Source organism: Serinus canaria, chromosome 20 (assembly GCF_022539315.1).
Source record: "Serinus canaria isolate serCan28SL12 chromosome 20, serCan2020, whole genome shotgun sequence".
Classification (NCBI taxonomy): domain Eukaryota; kingdom Metazoa; phylum Chordata; class Aves; order Passeriformes; family Fringillidae; genus Serinus; species Serinus canaria.
The window spans coordinates 6,371,125-6,389,746 of NC_066333.1; the positions used below are offsets into that span (position 1 = coordinate 6,371,125).

At 52.1% G+C, this 18,622-nt stretch overlaps 2 protein-coding genes across 3 annotated transcripts; one reads left to right on the plus strand and one right to left on the minus strand.

Annotated features, from left to right (window-relative positions):
* Positions 1–6,302: 6,302 nt before the first annotated feature.
* TP53RK (TP53 regulating kinase) lies at positions 6,303–7,803 on the minus strand. Its single transcript, XM_009093205.4, has 2 exons — positions 7,410–7,803; positions 6,303–6,909 (listed from the first exon to the last, which is right to left on the minus strand). The coding sequence occupies exons 1-2, from the start codon at positions 7,786–7,788 to the stop codon at positions 6,431–6,433; spliced, it is 858 nt and encodes a 285-aa protein (XP_009091453.2). The 5' UTR covers positions 7,789–7,803; the 3' UTR covers positions 6,303–6,430.
* Positions 7,804–11,744: 3,941 nt separating this feature from the next.
* Positions 11,745–18,199, plus strand: SLC2A10 (solute carrier family 2 member 10). Of its 2 annotated transcripts, none has more exons than XM_018917223.3 (5): positions 11,745–11,795; positions 13,924–15,303; positions 16,351–16,473; positions 16,999–17,134; positions 17,794–18,199. In XM_018917223.3, the coding sequence occupies exons 1-5, from the start codon at positions 11,792–11,794 to the stop codon at positions 17,891–17,893; spliced, it is 1,743 nt and encodes a 580-aa protein (XP_018772768.1). In that variant the 5' UTR covers positions 11,745–11,791; the 3' UTR covers positions 17,894–18,199. The 2 variants fall into 2 exon arrangements, with proteins under 2 accessions (XP_018772768.1, XP_009091454.1); XM_009093206.4 differs by having other exon boundaries at positions 17,797–18,199.
* Positions 18,200–18,622: the final 423 nt, after the last annotated feature.

Genomic DNA, 18,622 nt, shown 5'->3' on the forward strand with positions numbered 1-18,622 from the left:
CCCGCACCCATCGCCACGGCCACCCCGCGCACCCGCTTTATCCCCCGGGAATGGCCCTCCCGGTGGGCGGGACCCCCCCGGGACCCCCCGCCCTTCTCCGCCCCGCCTCGCCCACCGGGACGGGCCCCGCACCGCCCCACGGCGCCGCGCCCCGCTATACCGCCTCCTATCCACGATACCCGCCCTTTATACGGCCCCTAAATCCCCCTCCTTTCCCCCACCTCACCATTTCCCAGCCTTTTTTCTTGTTCTTTTTTTTTTTCCTTATTAAAAATAAACAAACACAACCAAACAAAAGGTCAGCGGCGCGGAGCGGGATAGAGCCATGGGAAATAGCGGAAAAGCAAGAGGCAAAGTCTTGGCTCACACACGTGTGAGCTCCAGCAAGCAAGCGACGAGCCTTGACTGTACCCTGGGAGTCCTATCGGGCTGGACCTTAAGGATGCTTCACGAGTCAAAAAGAAAACACAAAAGCTGTCCAATTTAAACTCCGAGGGTGGATTTTCTTGCCAGCTCTGCCTTGTATCGGGGCCATCAGAAAGAAGATGGGGGAGTACGTGGGGCAGGACGAGATCCCCTCTCCTGACCGTAGTGAATCTCAGCAAGCGCTGAGGAGGCTGCTGGTCTCGTCTGAGCGCAAACGGCCCGGGAAACCGAGCTGCTCCACTATCAAATGAGCAAGAGATCAGAGCCAAGGGAGCTGCTTTTTGCACCACCTGGATTCTTGCAACTGAAGGCTAAACAAAGCTGAGTGGTGGGGAGAAAAATGGGAAAGCAAAGTAACACCCTTAGTACTTCAGGAGCATCCTCTGAGTGCCATATATGACAGAGAAACCTTCGTTTCACAATTAATCAGCTCTCTGGAGAGTTACTCCCCCTTGATACCATTTCCTAGATCATCAGGGAAGTTGGAGTCAAATGCATTGGTCTAAAAAGCAGATGTGAGAAAACATCCCCCTTATACAACTCATGAATCACTGGCACACAGGGAAAAAGAAATCAGAATGTGGTGATACAATCAGCAATAGAGGCAGGACTGTGCTCCCATCTGAAAGGACTCTGCTCCTGGTCTGCATTCACCTCCTCCATTCCCCTCCCTCTTTTTAACCGCATCTATGTAATTTTGCACAAACAGTAAGTAACAAATCAGTTAAAGCCCACAGCCATCCCGAGCAGGGGCTAAAGGGTGGCGACATCACCACTGCGGCTCTTTTCAAACAGCAGAACGGAGACAAAAAGCTTTTGCCGGGCACTGCCGGGGGCCGCTGGCAAGGCGAGGATCCGGCATCCGCCTGGCGCCCGGCCCCGCGGCTGCCCTGCCCCGCTGGCAGAGCACCTTCTCTCGGAGCCCAGCAGAGAGCACAGAGCTGGCCGAGAGAAATCCATCAGGATTTTTATCTTGCTTTCCCTGAACTGCTCAACAACATGAATGCAAAGTTTTCATGGCCAAAGTAAATGAGTAGGAGATTGCTGGGCTGCCTCGATGCTACAGCAGGCTGTGGGAGTAGAAGCTGCTTCATTGCTAGGTAGTGGTGCATGATGGAGAGGATGGACAGAGGGATAAGTGAAAGCAAAATTCAGGCCAGTAAAACAATGCAACTGCCTAAAACAGGTTCAGCTTACCCAAAATACCCATCAGCCAGAGACTGGGAGCCTGTGTTTGAGTGTGTGCCACATGCCGGACCAAAGGAGCTCTACAAAACTTCTCTCTAAATCAACCTTGGAAGTTAAAAAAAGCTTCAAAACAATAACAACGGGCACAGTTTGTTCTTTCTCTTACAAGGATACACATTTCTGGCCGTGTGCAGGGCAAGGGGATGGGCAGCACGATCCCTGCGAGTCGAGTCGTGGCTCAGGCCGGGACAGCCCCTTGCCCTTCCCCAGCCCCACCCGCCCCTCTGGGCTCAGCGGGGCAGACGCTGGCTCAGCCTGCAGAGCTTCCCAGCCGAGCCCATTGTGCAGGAGCTGCACGCTGGTTCTCCTGGCCTTCAGAGGGGAATTAACGTTTAATTAGTTTGTTTTCTTGTAAACTCCATCTCTATCACCCCCATTTCCAGTGCCAGCAGCAGCTGCAGCTGCCCTGCCTGTGCCTTCATTCCCTCACTGGAGTCAGATCACTCCCGGGCTATTACTTCCAGTAAGTTTAGTTTATTGGCAAAAGAAAGGTGCTGTGAAGTGCCCAAAGGGACCACAGTGGGACACAGCTTGTGCTTGGGCCAGGGAGGGGCTTTATTTATTTGTAGTGACCCTCACAGGGTGAACCCTGGGTTGCAAATGAGCTTTTATGCTTTTATTGCACTAACTTGGTTTTCTATCAGCAGTGATGGGAGAAGAGGCTTGCAAAAGGTTATCAGTGTTCTGCATCTTGCAAAACTGGAAAATATCAATTTCCTGCAGACATCAAGGCTTAGACTATAAAAAGTTCACTGAAAAAAGCTACACCATATATCTTGTATGCATAGTTTTTACATATACACACAGTAACTGCCATCACAGAGCAGCCACTGTTCAGAAATCATGGCAACAGCATTCCCAGATTATCCAACATGTCTCCATCTCTGTTCCTTGCTTGTATGGTTGTTTTTTTTTTTTTTTTTTTTGATGTTTCTTTTTCCTCTTAGTGCTCCTCTAGGTCTCCAACTCATATTTGTCTTGAAAAATCCCTTTAGTTCAGTTCTGCCCCCATGGCAACAGTGGGCAAAACAGAACTTGGTCTGTTCTAAAGTCAACCTAAAGTCAGGCTGGTTGCCAAGAGCTCCCCACTCCCACCTCAGAAACCACTGATGATGTCAGATACCAAAATAAACAGAAAAGGCAACTCCATCAATAATCAGCAATTTCCTCAGAAATACTGCACTGCTCTTTCTGCTGATAAAATCCCTCTATTTCCATTTCCTTTGTGTTTCTCTCTTTCCTTTCATTCCTCTTTCCACATCTTATCTGCACCTCCTCGTATTCATGGCATTTTTGAGTGATATCCAGGTGTAGAGCAAGATCAAGCAGGTGCTGGGAAGCCTCTGGAAATGAAGCTGTTCCCAGCAGGCCTGGAGCTGATGTCCTGAGACAATAATTCACTTTTAAAAGCAAAAATATTCAAGCAATAGAAAGACCCAGAGTGATCAAGTGTACATCCAGCACACAGCTGTAAATACATCCTGCTAAAAGGTTTTCCCTGAACATACAGATTCTCCTGGTGCTAGTGATAGTGGCAGAGAGACCCCCAGTGGCTTTGTGCACTACCAGCCACCACTTATCACATCACACAACCTCAGGGTCCCCCCAACAGGCAAGCAAGAAGGTTTTGGGAGGGCTGAAGGATAACACAGCCTTTGGGAGAACAGCCCCTCTGGGTAGGACATCACCATTTCCACCAGTGCGGGTTGTAAGGACTTTGTAAAAAGTCAGGCCAGACTCTGGAAGAATATTTGTGACTGAAAACTGGATTTGCAGCAGATAAACTACTCAGGCAAAAAAGAAGGAAGAAAGAGAGAAAGAAAGAGAGAGAGAAATAGAGAGAAAAAGTGAAGAAGAGAAGGAAAGGAGAAAGAGAGAAAGAAGAAAAGAAAAGAAAAGAAAGAAAGAAAAGAAAAGAAAGAAAAGAAAAGAAAAGAAAAGAAAGAACAGAAAAGAAAAGAAAAGAAAAGAAAAGAAAGAAAGAAAAGAAAAGAAAAGAAAAGAAAAGAAAAAGAAAGAAAGAAAAGAAAAGAAAGAAAAGAAAAGAAAAGAAAGAAAATAGGAGTCCTATTTACCTTCCAAGAACAGACATGCACTGGACATAAAGCCTGAGTGTTAATAATTCCATGGCAAATTATTTTAATAACAACAATAATAGTAATTCAAATCTTTGTGTTTATGAGCACAGAGATGCACAGAAAGCTAACACAGCAGCATGTCAAGCTATTCCCAGCCAACAAAAACTGGAGCCTCCACCTGCCCTGTGAACCAGTGGTTTTCATCCAAGGAGGTGCTGCTGCAGACACAGCTCATCCCAGAATCACAGTGAGTGGGAAGGGACCCCCAAGATCCCCAGCTCCTGAGGGGCTGATACAGCTGAGGCTGCAAGAAGATGTGGGGTGGACACTTTGCATGTCCAGAGTGTCCTTTTTGCTGGACATGAACCTGCTGAGATTTTTCCACCTTCAAACAGCAACAGTTCAGCGTTCTCTACAGCAATCCATCTGACCCACCAGGCTGAGCAAGAGGAAATATCAACAAGCCCTAACACAGATGTGCAGAAAGTAACACTTATATCAAAGGAAGGGGTTATCACGCAGCGAAAAAGCAAAACATTTTGCTTTTCATGACCAGTAATGTCCTGCTTTGTTTTGAAGCTCCATCCCGGAGCTGATTTCAGCAGAGGCCGGTTCAGCAGGCCCTGCTCGAAGGCCAGTCCCACGCACAGCTCCCCGGGAGGACTGGCCTGACCACAGGCTGCCGACCCGGCTCAGGGCACCGCGCCGCCCTGAAAGCCTCCCGCGGGTCGGCTTTGTTTCTGCTCCGCTGTCCCGCAGGGAGAGCCGCGTTTTAGCAAACACAGTGATAGCTGGAAACACACTTCTTCAAAGGGCTTTGCAAACAGAACTCAATCCTGGCATCACCGGGAGTGGTGAGAGCGCTGTTTGTACAGATGGGGGACGGCGGGCAAGGGAGGGGGTCAGGCTGCTGCCTCCCCTCCGCGGGGCCGGCACTCGGGGCACAGATCCCTCGTTTGGGACTCGTGAGCTCACATCTACCTGCTCCCACCGAGCCACGAGACTCCTGCGGCCCGCGGGACACCCGGCAAGTACCGATCCGAGTGTGCCCGTGTGTGCTCCGGACGGATCACAGCAGGGACTCTTCCAGCGCCGCTCTCCCTCATATTGGCACAGGGGGGAGCGCCCGGGGCACACGCACTGAAACAAAACCCACCAGCTCCACGGGCGCTGCAGGGAGCGAGGGGTGCCCGGCGCGGTACCAAAGCTGTGGCTGGGCGGTGGAACCCGTGCCCCACATGCCGGGGTCGGGCACTCGCCCAGACGGCTGTTCTGGCAAGAGGTGAAATGCGCGCCGGGCACGGGCAGCCCGCCGCGCCAGGACACTTGCGAGCCGCGGGACGCGAACCGGCGATCTGCGCGATCAGGGGCGGCAGCGCTGCGGCGGCGCCACGGCGCGGAGCGCAACAAGGGTGCAGAGATGCCTGGTGGTTCTCGGCGCCGCCCGTTCTGTCCCCTCTGTTCAGCCGCGCGGCTTCAAGAGGGCAGGGAAAAGTTCTCATCCCTTCTGCCCTGAAAGCCCTCATCCCTTCTGCCCTGCCTGCCAAGGCAGCTCCTCACAGCTGCCTTCTCTCCCCCCTGATCCGTACGGGTCCGGTCCGTGGCTGTGCAGAGGCGAGGGACTCCACTCCCTGTTTTTCACGAGCAGTTTCACAGCACAAGGGAGTGCACAAGAGCACAGAGGATCTTCCCGAGGGATAAACACAGCGAATCGCTCAGCAAGCAGTTCACTGTTTCTTTGTATCATTACCTACAGACAATAATGCTCCCGCATTCCCCCAGCTCACACCCCAACCTGCTCACAAAGCTGATAATCTCCTAACCCACCCACTGTGGGGTGCACAAGATTTTCCCCCAGCACACCTTCCAATCACACTGTTAGATACAGTAAGCCAGACAAACTAGGTAATATAGAGAAAACATGGCAAGAAAAAGGCAATTACCACCTACCTCTGCCAAATGCCTACCTGGGCAGGCAAGGGCAATACCAGCAGTCCCCCTTGTAAAGCTCCAGAAGAGGAAATTTACAGCAAATTTCTTGCTTAAAGTAGAAGTTTCTCAGTAGAAGACTACTCTGGATTAACAAATTTTGTATTTCCTTCAGACAGTACTATTGACTGAGAGTAAAAAAAGACAATTTACGACCGGAAGAAAATAAAACTGATTTATGTTTAGTGTGGTATTTCAGCATTGACCATGTTCCAGAATTCAGTTCTGAAAATTCTCAGGATATGTTGAGTCGTTTATAGCAGATTTAAACCCTTTGTTGTAAAGTCTTCTGAGAAAAACAACACACTTGTTTTCCTCAGTTACCTTTTGTAGATGCTGTTTCGTAGCCTCTGAAATAAGAACCCCCCACGATTTTATGGTCTACAGGCCAAGAAAGATTGCTCTGAATGAGTCTAACCACACAAAGATGAGTAGAATGACACTGTGAACTACTTTGTATTAGAAATATTTAACATTTAGGACAGAAGTGACCTCCAATTGTTTCTCTCTTGGCTGTGCCCCAATCTCACAATGACTTCAGTTACTTGATGACACTAAAAACTCTTTCAAGTTTATTTATTTGAAGACACAGTTATCAAAATAGTGATCTGTGAAATAAAACCAACTAGAAATATAAATAACCCTCTTAGCAAAACCTACTATTTCTCCATTCCTAACCTCACTCTCTTTTACCCAATCATGGATCTCTTCCTTCCCCTGAGCCGAACCTCATCCAGCTTTTTGATCACAGGACCAGATTTTTTAGAAGTGGCTGCATAGGTCTTTAGCAGAGCTTGGAACATTGCTTCAGTATCTGGATGAGTGCTAATGAAGGCTTTTTCCAGAACATACAAATCAACTCCTTTATCCTCTGGAAGACCTGAAATAAAACTGAGTCCAAAGTCTATCAACACCAAGTCCAGCTTCTCCGTGGGTGGCCGCAGGAGGAGATTGGCAGTTGTGAGGTCCCCGTGGATGATATCCTCATCGTGCATCCTTGCTAACAGCTCACCCATCTTCTCTGCTAACTTATGGAGGTCACTGGTATCAGTCCCGCTCTTTTGTACAGAATAAATATGATCCTGAACAGTAATTGAGTCTACAATATCTTCGAGATAGATGGAGTTGGTGACATAATCCACGAAGTAGACCACTGGAGCTGGAATCCCTATTTAAAAGAACAAATCAAATGCCAGCAGTTAATTTACATGATTCCCAGCTTTATTTTAACAAAACACAACCGATAAAAGCCTTAAGCAGAAATGCCAGTTGAGATCACACCCAGCCACTGGTGATCCACCCCTTGGAGTGGCCCGGCCAACACTCAATCCAAGCCATCTGCTCAGCCCCGCAGCCTTACAAGGACTTGGCAGCTCAAACCTTTTGGCAGCCCAGCCCCTCCTGGGGGAGCCTCCCCGATAAAACACGCTCTGGGACACACCGAGGGCAAGATGTGTTTCGGGGGCACTCTGAAAGAGCAGAGCGTGTCGCCCCGGGCTTAGAAGAAGCTCCCGCATCCTTCAGGATGGCGCTAAGTGCCTGAGATCTGCTCTGAGCGACTTGAGGAGCCGGGGTGGTGGGGCTCACCCCGTCCTGGGGTGTGTCTGTCTGTCTGTCCGTCCGCCCTGCCAGGCAGCCCGGGCCCGGCCCGCCCGGCCCCGTGCCCACCTGCCCGCCGGCACCGCAGCAGCGACCGCGCCTCCTGGGCCATGCGCCGCCGGCTGAGGCGCTCCTCCAGCGCGGGGTGTCGGTACCGCTTCGGGACGCGGAGCTTGGCCACGGCTGCCCGGCCGAGGAAGAGCCCGCGGTACACGTGCGCCTCGGCGCCCTGCTGCACCAGCCGCAGCCCCGGCAGCGCCGGCGGCGCCGGCGGCTCCTCCGCCACCATGGCGTCGCCCGCTCCGCGCTCCGCACCGTCCACGGCGGGGCCCGCGGCCCCCAGCTCGGCCGTGGCGGGGCCCACGGGCCCCACGTCGCCCATGGCAGCGCCCGCGGCTCCGGCCGTGACCAAACGCGCACCGCCCGCCTCCGCCTGGGCCGCCGCCATCGCTGCGACACACACACGGCGCATGCGCAGGGCGGTTGTTCGGCAGCGTTCGGTAACCTTCGGCCATCCCCGGCAATGCTCGGTGGGCTGTGACGGAAACCTACGAAGTGCCGAAGCGCTGCCCGGCTGTACCGCTCGGCCGCCCCCGCTATAACGCGCCCTGCCCCGCTCTGCTGCCGGAGCTGCTCCTTCCAAACCCTCCCTGTGCTTCCCCCCGGGAACCCTGCTGCCCTCTGCTTGTCTCTGGATAACTGCAGCGTGGTGGGACTCGTTCCCGAGCATCCCCGAGCCGGCGCGCCCTCCCGTGGTTTTGCCGGCGCAGGAGCGAGACCTGCAGCTGGCCCAAGACTCGCAAGGGAGGTGTTGGATGCGTTTCTTCCCGAGGTGGCAAGTGGGAACTCGTGGTTCCCCCGAAGCTTTCCCCGCATCACCGTGGAACCCCTTCCAGGGTTCCAGGGATGTCCCATCATCCCCGGGACACCACGGCCACTGCATCACCCCCACCACTGCAGCATCAGCGTGGGGATTCCATCTCTGGCACATCACCACCACGATGGTCCCTCACTGGCTCTTTCATGTGCCAAAAGCCTCTGCTGGAGCCCGTGCAGACACACTGCAGCTGCCCAGCTGGTGGCTGGGAAGGAGAAAGGGTTTGCCCGTGAGCTGACAGGATCAGCAGCCTGCAGCAGGGCATGCTGTGACCTCGGGTCCCCACGCTGGGCACCACCAAAGCTTCTACCCCAGCTCTGCCATGGGCCACTCATGCCGTCATTCAGGTGACTCCTCTTCCTCCAGCAGCCAAGTTCCTCATTGCCATCTTATTAGGAGATGGATAAACCTCATTATCCTCATAAACCTCACTGGAGCAGTGTTTGGGTTTTTATGGCACCTTGAAATGCCACTGCCCCACTGGGTGATCTGCACATGCTGCAAATATGTTCCTCAGAAGATACAAGAGAATTCAGCCCAGTCCATGTCAGTATGTTTTCAATTGTTGCTTTTGGAGGTGCCTCAAGTCCATTTTGTCTTTGTTTTCTCCCCTACAGCATTTGTTTCCTTTTCAGAACATTTATATTTTATTAACACATTCCACACAGCTTACATGTCATTGCATGATGGGATCATGACTGGCAAATATTTATCTTGCTTCGGTGACAATTTTTAAACAACCTTCCCAAGGTTTCAATGATACAGATAACCCATCCTGTAATTCTGCCCACCCATGGCACCCTCCTGCAGCTGTGGCAGGGCTTGCCCAGGGAAAGGGGTGAATTCTCTGTGGCTGGAATTTGCAAATGCCTCAAACACTCAAATAAAGCAGAAGGTTTTCCCCGTGTTGTGATCATATTTTATCAGAGCATGTGTGCACAGATACCCCTATAAACACACATATACAACCTATAAGCAAGAGTACACACATAGCCTTGGGTTCATTATTCTGGCAAACACGATGGTTTTCTCTCATGCTGGCCAAAAACCTCCTCCAGAGCTTTCAAAATATGAAAGAAAATATTTTTGCTTTATTTTCTCCTCTATTTTATTTATTTAAATTTTTACTTCCCTGTGATTTCACTTATTCTTTTCTCTTTTAAAGCAATAAACAGTTGACATAGCCCTTGGAAACTAACTGGAGCCATTTACAATATTTATGGTATCACCCAGTATTTTTATTGGAATATTGAATCACCCCAGAGAACTGCTCTGAAGCCACAGACTGGGAAATGGTTTCATCATGTAACTTTGTGCTCCAGGTGACAAGCATTTACAAACTCTCCTTTCACAAACAATGTAATTCAATTAAAAATTGCAGCCCAGCAAACAAAGCTAATGGGGAGCAAGGCAGATCTCATGGGCTCCTCCCTGCTGTCCTACAGATCCTTGGCATCATGTTCAGCTCTGGAAGCAGCTCTTCCAGCCTATTTAGGGATGGAGGCTGACATCCTCGGATGGACAGATGGGAAAAGGGATGAGTCTGAGTTCTTGCAGGGTGCCATGCTGGAGGCATCCTTAAAATGTACAAGGGAACAAGATTCCTGCTGGTACCAGCACTGCTGACCAGTATTGCCAGGGAAACCCCTGGGTTAGGACATCCTAACAGAAAACACCTGCACCCGGGCATCAGGAGGAGCAACCTCTCTGGGATGTAAATGGATGTGCAATAAATGCAGGTTCCTGCTGAGCTGGCTCCATCCAGGCCAGCCGTGACACTTCTGCCAGCTCAGGGACCATCACTTCCATCAAGAACCAAATGGAGTTTGGTCACTTTGGTCCTCTGAGCCCCTTCCTAAGCGTCAACCATAATAGAAGAAAATACTCTTGAGGGTGTGATGAGGATTCCTGAACACGTCTTTCTTCTTCCAGGATGGATTTATTTGTCCTGTTGTATTTGTATTTCAATTTGTGATTTTACAGCCTCTTTCAGCTGCTCCAGCTCAGAGGTAGAAGGCAACATTCCCAGGAATCACAGGCAGGTGGTGATGCCAAACACAGGCTGCCGAGGTGGAGCTCTTGGGAGCACATTCCTGCAGTGCAGCCCTGGGGATGGATGGGTGTCTCAGCCCTGGGGATGGATGGGTGTCTCAGCCCTGGGGATGGGTGTCTCAGCCCTGGGGATGGATGGGTGTCTCAGCCCTGGGGATGGATGGGTGTCTCAGCCCTGGGGATGGGTGTCTCAGCCCTGGGGATGGATGGGTGTCTCAGCCCTGGGGATGGATGGGTGTCTCAGCCCTGGGGATGGGTGTCTCAGCCCTGGGGATGGATGGGTGTCTCAGCCCTGGGGAGGAGCTATCTGCCTGCCAGGGAGGAACGCTCCTCTCAAGCCCGGCAGCCAGGAGCAAGATAAGGATCACAGAGGGGAAATGGCACTGCCAAGGTACACGGACTGCAGAGGAGGAGGAGGAAGCAAGGACAGGAATGTGCCTGCAGGCACAAAGCGTTGGTGGATCCAACCCCCCCAGACCTTCTCACGTGGAGCTTAGGGACAAAGGTGCTGGGGAAAAAGAAAAAAACCAAACCCAAAAAAACCCCACAAAAAACCCCAAAACAAACAGATAAATAAACAACAACAAAAAAAAAAAACAAACAAAAAATGCAACAGTTTTTTACAGAAAGAGTGATTAAGTTCTGGAGTTATTTGCCTGGGGATGTGGTGGAGTCACCATCCCTGGATGGGTTTAAGAAAAGACTGGATGCAGCACTCAGTGCCATAGTTTAGTTCAGGTGTTGGGGAATGGGATGGACTTGATGATCTTGAAGGTCTCTTCCAACCTTCAATTCTGTGAATTCTTTCAGCGGGCCCTGAACACCTTCTGGCTACAAAAGGTGTGATAAGAAAGCTGTACTTTAAGGACCCCAAAGAAAGATTTTTCCCCCCCAAATTATCCGTGCTATACATCATAGCAGGTTTTCACCCTTTTCTCCAGAGGACAATAACCCACAGCCTCTACAGTGTCCATGTGGCAGCTGCATTTCTGTACACATTGATGTCATCTTTTTGTCCTCCTTTGGTAAACACACCATAAAGCTCTTCCTGTGCTCACCAAGACCTCACCTTTTTGTTGTCAGTGCTGATAATATTTATTGCCCTGCTGGAGACCAAGAAGCCTCCAGAAAATGTTCAGGTGGCAGAAAAATAAATGCTGAGTGACCATTACTATTTTTATAACCATTTTATTACTATTAAACTTTTAAAGTTTTAAAACCAAGTGATTGGCGTTTTTCACATGGACCAAATGGCCACGCACCTCCGTGTCCCCGGCCACCCCGCCGGGCTCACCCGTGGGCTCCCCCATCCCCCGGACCCGGCTCCGCTCCCGGCGTCGCTCCGGGGCGGTGCAGCGCCCCCCGGCCGGGACCCCCGCCCCCGAGAGGGGCGGGCAGGGTGACTACAAGCCCCAGGCTGCCCGGCCGGGGGCAGGGCAGCAGCGACGTGGCGCGGCCCCGCTCCGGCTGCCGGCCCCGCTCCGCCCGCTGCGCTCCGCGCCCGCCGGGGCTCGGCCCCGCCATGGGTGAGTGCGGGACGGGACGGGCCGGGGGGCACGGGGGGCTGCCAGCCCCTCTGGCCACGGGGCAGCCGGGGAGGAACGGGAACGCGCTGCTGCCCCGGGGAGAAATTTCAAAAAAAAAAAAAAAAAGAAAAGTTTGCAACTTTTCCTAAAAGCTCGGGTGCATCCCCCGCCCCTTCCTTTCTTTCCGTGCTGGTTTTAGCGGTCCCGGCAGCGCGTACGGCGAGCCAAGGAATTTCCTGTGGCTCCGTCCCGGGAGGGGAGCGGGGTTGTCCCGGGAGCGGAGCGGGGCTCGGGAGCGGGGGGAGCTGGGTTTGCTGTGCCGTGCCGATTGCTGGCCTTGGCCTTGGTGTGAGCAGAGTCCGGCTCAGCCCGGTGCCGGTGCCAGCCCGGCCGGACAGCGGGTCACTGCCCTAGCCTGCAGCACGGCCCTCGCACCGGTTTGCTGTAGGGAGGGAATCGCCTGGCACAGCTCCTTGCTCCACCAAACCTTCTGTCCTCGTGTGGAGATCTGAAGAGTCCTCAAATTCCCCAGCTACGGTAGAATAGACGATACACAAACCGGATTTCAGTCAAAGTTCATAAGCCATGAGGACTTATTAAGTTAACAAGAAATGCAGCAAAACCTGATGAAATGAGCCATGGGACTGTCTGTGTCTAATAGAATTTGTGGCTTGAAGCTGATGGGATGGCCACTTATGCCTTATGTTCTCAGCAGATATTTTTTCTAATTGTCTACATAACATGTACAAGGAGTGCTAAAAGCAGCGCAGATGGTCACACAGAGCATGGTGGGAGGGACTGGGATAGCTGGCATGGCATTAGTAGCACAAATGAAACACAAAGGGTTGCAGAATAAATTAAAAAAAATTGTATTTATATACAGCAATCAGTGAGAAATAGCCTTAATTGATAACGGTAATTAAAGGCCAAGCAGAGACAGTTCCCATTAAACACAGCTTGTGACAGGAAAAAAGTCCTTCAGCAGGGTAAGAAAAGTTTCCATGGTCTGGTGGTTGTGCCCACATTTTTTCCATGTAGGGTCTACCAAAACTGTGAGTATTCCTAATGCAGATAGCATTACATGCTGCAAAACAGCACAAACCCCAAAACAAATCCACTTCACCTATGCTTCAGCAGTGTGGTTGGAGGTGAGGTCCCTGTCACTTCTGTCCCCAGAGGTCCCCACATCAGCCCTTGCCCCAGTGCAATCCCTGCTGGTGGAACATGGCTCGTGGCTCACACATGGTCACCCCTTCATCCCCTCCCCATGGTGACAAGCACGTGCAGCACTTGGTTTTGTAGGGTTGTTTTGGGCAGGTTGGTTTGAGTTGCTTTTGCTACTGTTTTTGTCTTATTTTAGCTAAATTTGCATACTTAGGAAACTGGCACACTCAGCCCTGTGGGTAGGGCAAGGTCAAAGAGTCACTTCTTGTGTTTGAGGGTGGCAACAGTAAACTTCTCAGCTCACAATGAAGTTTTCCTGTGGGTCTGGACCAGCCTGAGAAGACTGCAATGGACTTGGAGATCCTGGGAGCTGTGGGCTGCAGAAGGAGAGATGAAGAACTCAGTGCCATCCCACAAAGTCATGCTGAGGGTACAAGATTAAAGGAGAAAATAAAGGAAAAATAACCTTTTTTGAGCAGGGCTTTTAACCACAAGATAGGAAGTAAGATTGCAAAACCTGCAGGGAGAGCTGGTCATACCATGTGCACTGAAATGTGCAAATGATAATGCAGAACCAGAAAGCAGAAGCTGCATTTCCTGCCCAGAGCAAATTTTGTAGTTACAATCAAGAGATACCACAGAGGATCCCACTGCACAACTCCAGGCACTACAAATCACTGTCCTGCACTTAAAAACAAGTCTTAACTCTGTTTAGAAGTCCTGATTTCCAAGTTCTGCACCCCAAATGAGTACCCCTGCATTAGTGGAAGTCTGGTGGGTTGTGTGACTGTCTGCAAGTGCCTCTATACACGTGACTTAGTGACCTATGGGGGAATTCCACATCAAGACTTTGTTGATGGAAAATTGTGGCTGTCCTGGGAGAGCTTTTTCCAGCCTATGCATGCTGACAGTTTGTTTTATAGCATCAGAAAACTGAACCTAGCACTGCTTGCTTGTTTTCCAGGTCGTGCACTGGTGGTCCTCCTCTTGTCCGGAACAGTGTCTCTCCTGGGCGGGCTGATATTTGGATATGAGCTGGGGATAATCTCTGGAGCACTGCTGCAGCTGCAGGCAGACTTTGAGCTCAGCTGCTTCAAGCAGGAGGTTCTGGTGAGCGCCGTCCTTATCGGAGCCCTCCTGGCCTCCCTGGCTGGGGGCATCCTCATCGACCGCCACGGCCGCCGGAGAGCAATCCTGGCCAGCAACCTGGTGCTCCTGGTGGGCAGCCTCATCCTCACACTGGCCAGGGCTCTGACCCTGCTGGTCATTGGGAGAATGACCGTGGGCTTTGCCATCTCTGTCTCATCCATGGCCTGCTGCATCTACGTCTCAGAAATGGTGGCTGCTCACCAGCGAGGGCTGCTGGTGTCTCTCTACGAAGCGGGAATCACCGTGGGCATCCTGCTGTCCTATGCCCTGAATTATGTCTTTGCAGACGTGGATGAGGGGTGGAGGTACATGTTTGGGCTGGCCATTGCCCCGGCAGCCATGCAGTTCCTCAGCATCCTCTTTCTCCCAGTGAGCCCTGTTAAATTAAGCTCGTGGGACTCAGACTGCCAGAAGGGCCTCATCCCATTGCAGGACCCAGAGGACAGAGCGGCGGCAAAGAGGGAGCCCCATCAGGAGAAGCATTACTCGTTTCTTGATCTTTTTAGGACCAGAGACAACATGAGGAGGCGGACTCTGGTGGGCCTGGGGCTGGTGCTGTTCCAGCAGTTCACCGGGCAGCCCAATGTGCTGGGCTATGCCTCCAAAATCTTCCACTCGGTGGGGTTCCAGAGCAACTCCTCAGCCATCCTGGCCTCAGTTGGGCTGGGAGCAATAAAGGTGGTGGCCACGCTGGTGGCCATGGCCCTGGCAGACAAGGCAGGCAGGAGGGTGCTGCTCATGGCTGGCTGTGTGGTGATGGCCGTCTCTGTCACCACCCTGGGCCTCACCAGCCGCGTGGCTCCGCTGGCCATGGCCAGGGACTGCAGAGCAGCCGTGGGCCCCAATGCATCCCAGAGCCTCAGCCAGCAGCCCCTGACACCACCTGTGCTCCCCCAGGCTGCTGTGTCACCCGTCCCACCAGCATCAGGTGCTGCCAGAAGTCAGGCAGGCCCTGGTTTTGCTGCCACAAGGAGCCTTATGGAAGTTTTTGGCAGCACTCAAAGCAAAGAGGCTGTTCCTGATCCTTCCCTCACTCAGAAAAGGCACTTGGCAGGTCAGGCCAGGAAAGGAGCACTGGAAAGCACCAGCCCTCCCCTCAGTGCTGCTCCCTGGGCACAACATACAGTCCTAAATTGGATTACACTGCTGAGCATGATGGCTTTTGTGAGTGCCTTCTCAATTGGATTTGGACCAAGTAAGTGTGGTGTTTATCCTTGCATTAACCCAGGGAATAAAACTAGGGCTGGTCTGCAAGCTGCCTGCTTGAACTGTTCCTTATGTGTCTGCTGTGCTGAGCAGCTCACTGTCTGGGAACTGGAAATATGTCCTCTCCTGCCCCCTGAATCATTTTCTAGCACTGCAGCTCTGTCAGCTACAGCACTGAAGTAACTTTCTCTTCCATGCTATTCACTACCCTTGTAAAGCTGGTTTTTTCTCTGAAGTTCAGTGGAAACCCAGAGCATCCTACAAACCCTACAAGCACTACTTAAACTTCCTGTCACCCTGATGAGCAGGAAAATACAGAGCTGAGGACAGAGGGAGTGAAGGGCTTGTGCTGTGTGATTATGAGAGTCAGTGCAGAACTGGAAGTTGAACCTCTTTTGAAGTTTCTCAATATCAATTTGGGTTCTTTTATTCTATTTATTATTAATTTTTTTTTTCTTCAGATGAGATTAAAGATTAGTTCTTGCTTCCATGTAAGTTCTACTGATTTCTGGCATTTAAATGCCTTGATGTGAGAAAACAGCATTTAACTCAAGAAAAGAATGTTAGGTGAGCAAGTCTCATGGGTTTGACAGCAACCCCGCAAGTTATTTCAAGTAAAATAACCCCAGGATGAGAGGGACTTAAAGATATGTATTGCTTTAACTCTGATTTTAGCCCAAATGCAATGTTGTCTCCCTAATTCCACGCTTTTCTCATTTCTTTACAAAGAGCATGACCTGAAGCAGGCCTGTCATATCTCTTCATCTCCTGTGAATGGCATGACCAGCTACCCTGCTTTCTTCTTTACTCCCTGGGCCTGTTTATTGCTATTTCATTCCTTCATGAAGTGCTGAGCTCAGGGGGTTTGAAGTGTTCTGCTGTGATCTGCCTCTGAGATGGATGAATGTTTGACACCACCAGCAGCGGGTGCTGGGTGAAGCCAGAGTTTAAACCCCCTGCTGAAATCTCCCTTGCTCATTTCCCAAACAAATTGCTTAACTCCACACTGTCTTTGTGATCTCTCTAATCTGTGCAGTGACCTGGCTGGTCCTCAGTGAGATTTACCCTGCTGGGATAAGAGGAAGAGCCTTTGCCTTCTGTAACAGCTTTAACTGGGCTGCTAATTTACTGATCAGCCTCTCCTTCCTGGACCTTATTGGTAAGTAGCCCCTTCCCCTGCCCCACAGCTGGGAGGGAAGGTGGCCAGCACGAGCCATTTGGAGATTAAGTGGCATTTTGAACTGTGAGGACTTGAGGCTGGGATAGGTGTGACCCTTTGCCCCTGAGAGCAGGAAGGCCAGGCACCAGCAGCTCTGCTCAGAGCCTCTCGTTTATCAAATTCACCAATTGCCCACTGGGCTGCACTGTAGCTCCACAGTTTGAGGAAACTCAGAGTCTGCAGCTTCCACACAGGCAGCTTTGCAGCCCTGCTCAGCAGGCACTGCTGGCCCTGGACCTCAGCTGCCTTCTTCCCCCTGCTGCTGGCAAAGCCTGGCATGCACCAGCCTTTCCCTTTGCCCATTTCCAGTCCAAGCCTTGCAGATAAGGAATTTCCCAGCTCTCTTGAAGGCTTCACAAAATAAGGTGCCCCTTTCAGGCACCAGTGATCACCTCACAGTAAGCAGCCAGTTTCCTTTGTACCCCACAATGTGACTCCTACACTCACACAGCTGAATCTCTGCAGATGCCATTGGATTCTCTTGGATGTTCCTTCTCTATGGGCTGATGGGAGTGATGGCGCTTGTATTCATTTACCTTTTTGTGCCTGAAACAAAAGGACAGTCCCTGGAGGAGATAGAGCAGCAGCTCTCCAGGAAAAGGTAGGTGTGCTGCTGTCCCAGCAGGAGTGCTGCCTTTGGGGGCTTCCCACTGCCAGCCCCTGGTGTCTCTGGCACTGGTCTGTTGTGAAGTCTGGTCAGTGCTACTGAGAAAATAGAAAATGTCATGTTTGTGGCAGGGCTGTGGGACAGGGGTGGGAGAGCTGCAGTGCCTTCATCAGCAGGTCACTGCCCTGAGACTTGTAGCTCTGCTGCTACAGGGCAGTAGTGACACTCAAGAAAAATGGGTTAAAAACCAGGACTCATGGTCGAGGAGAGGAGGCCAGGACCACAACATGGGACAGGAAGGTCAGGACTGGGAGAAGGCAGGAGGGGATGATAGTCCTGTCCTTTCACCTTAGAATAATCCCAGGCTGATCCTTCTCTGAGGCAGAGACATCTCCTGGAACATGGGCTCCCACTGATAATTTTCACACAAAGTTTGTAATGGACTAGGGAAGATCAAAATGTGGTTTTGGCATCCTGGCTGTGATGGAGATGGCAGGGCAGGCACTGCTGGAGTAGGGGAGATGGTGCTGCCTCACGGCTGATGCCAAGGAGGGGGAGCACCCAGCCCTGGGGGCAGGAGGGTTGGCAGCTGTCAGCCCCTGCCCAGCTCCCTGCTGCTGCAGCTGCTGCCCCTGACCTTCATCACTGCCCAGCAGGGTGTGGGAAGCGAATGTGTTCAAGCAGAGACGTGGAAGAGGAGTGAGCTGCACACACGCACTGTACCAGAGAGTGGAGCACGGCAGCAGCACATGAAACCAGGGAGCTGCCCACAGCATGGAGTGTGAGGAGCTGCACCAGCAGAGGAGCAGGCTGGGCCATCAGGACACTTCTCTGGGGCCTTGAAGTGGTGGCCTCTGGTCAGTGACAGTTCTCCCTGCAGTGCCTTGGATCTGGGAACACACCACAGCGTGTCCTTTGGGTCCTTGGAGAATCTCTGGTCCCAGGCAGGGACTACCTGCTTCCTTTGATACATTTTAATTTTTAATCATTTGTGTCTCCTAGCATTTAAGAGATTCATTGTTTTATACGCAGGAATTAAAGCACAGGTTTTGCTGACAATTTCTCCATCCCTGAGGCTCGTTTGTGAGTAAGGTGTGTTATTTTCCACGTCTCGGGAGCACCGGGATGGGGCCGCACCGCGCCGGCTCTGCCGCCAGTGGGCGGCCGGCACCGCCCGCTCGGGGCTCCGCGGTCAGACCCCGCAATGCCCAAAATCCCCCGGAGCCCCTTCCCTGCCTCCCCGCACTGTGCCCGGGGCCTGGCGGGGCCGGGCCGCAGGGATATGCCAGTGGGAATTGGGGGTACCCTGCCTGGGGGTGGGCAGGGGACAAGGCAGGCACAGGGTGGGGATGCTGGGGTGTTGGGGGGACAAGGCAGGCAGAGCATGGGGGTGCTGGGGTGTTGGGGGGACAAGGCAGGCAGAGCATTGGGATGTGGGGTGTTGGGGGGACAAGGCAGGCAGAGCATGGGGGTGCTGGGGTG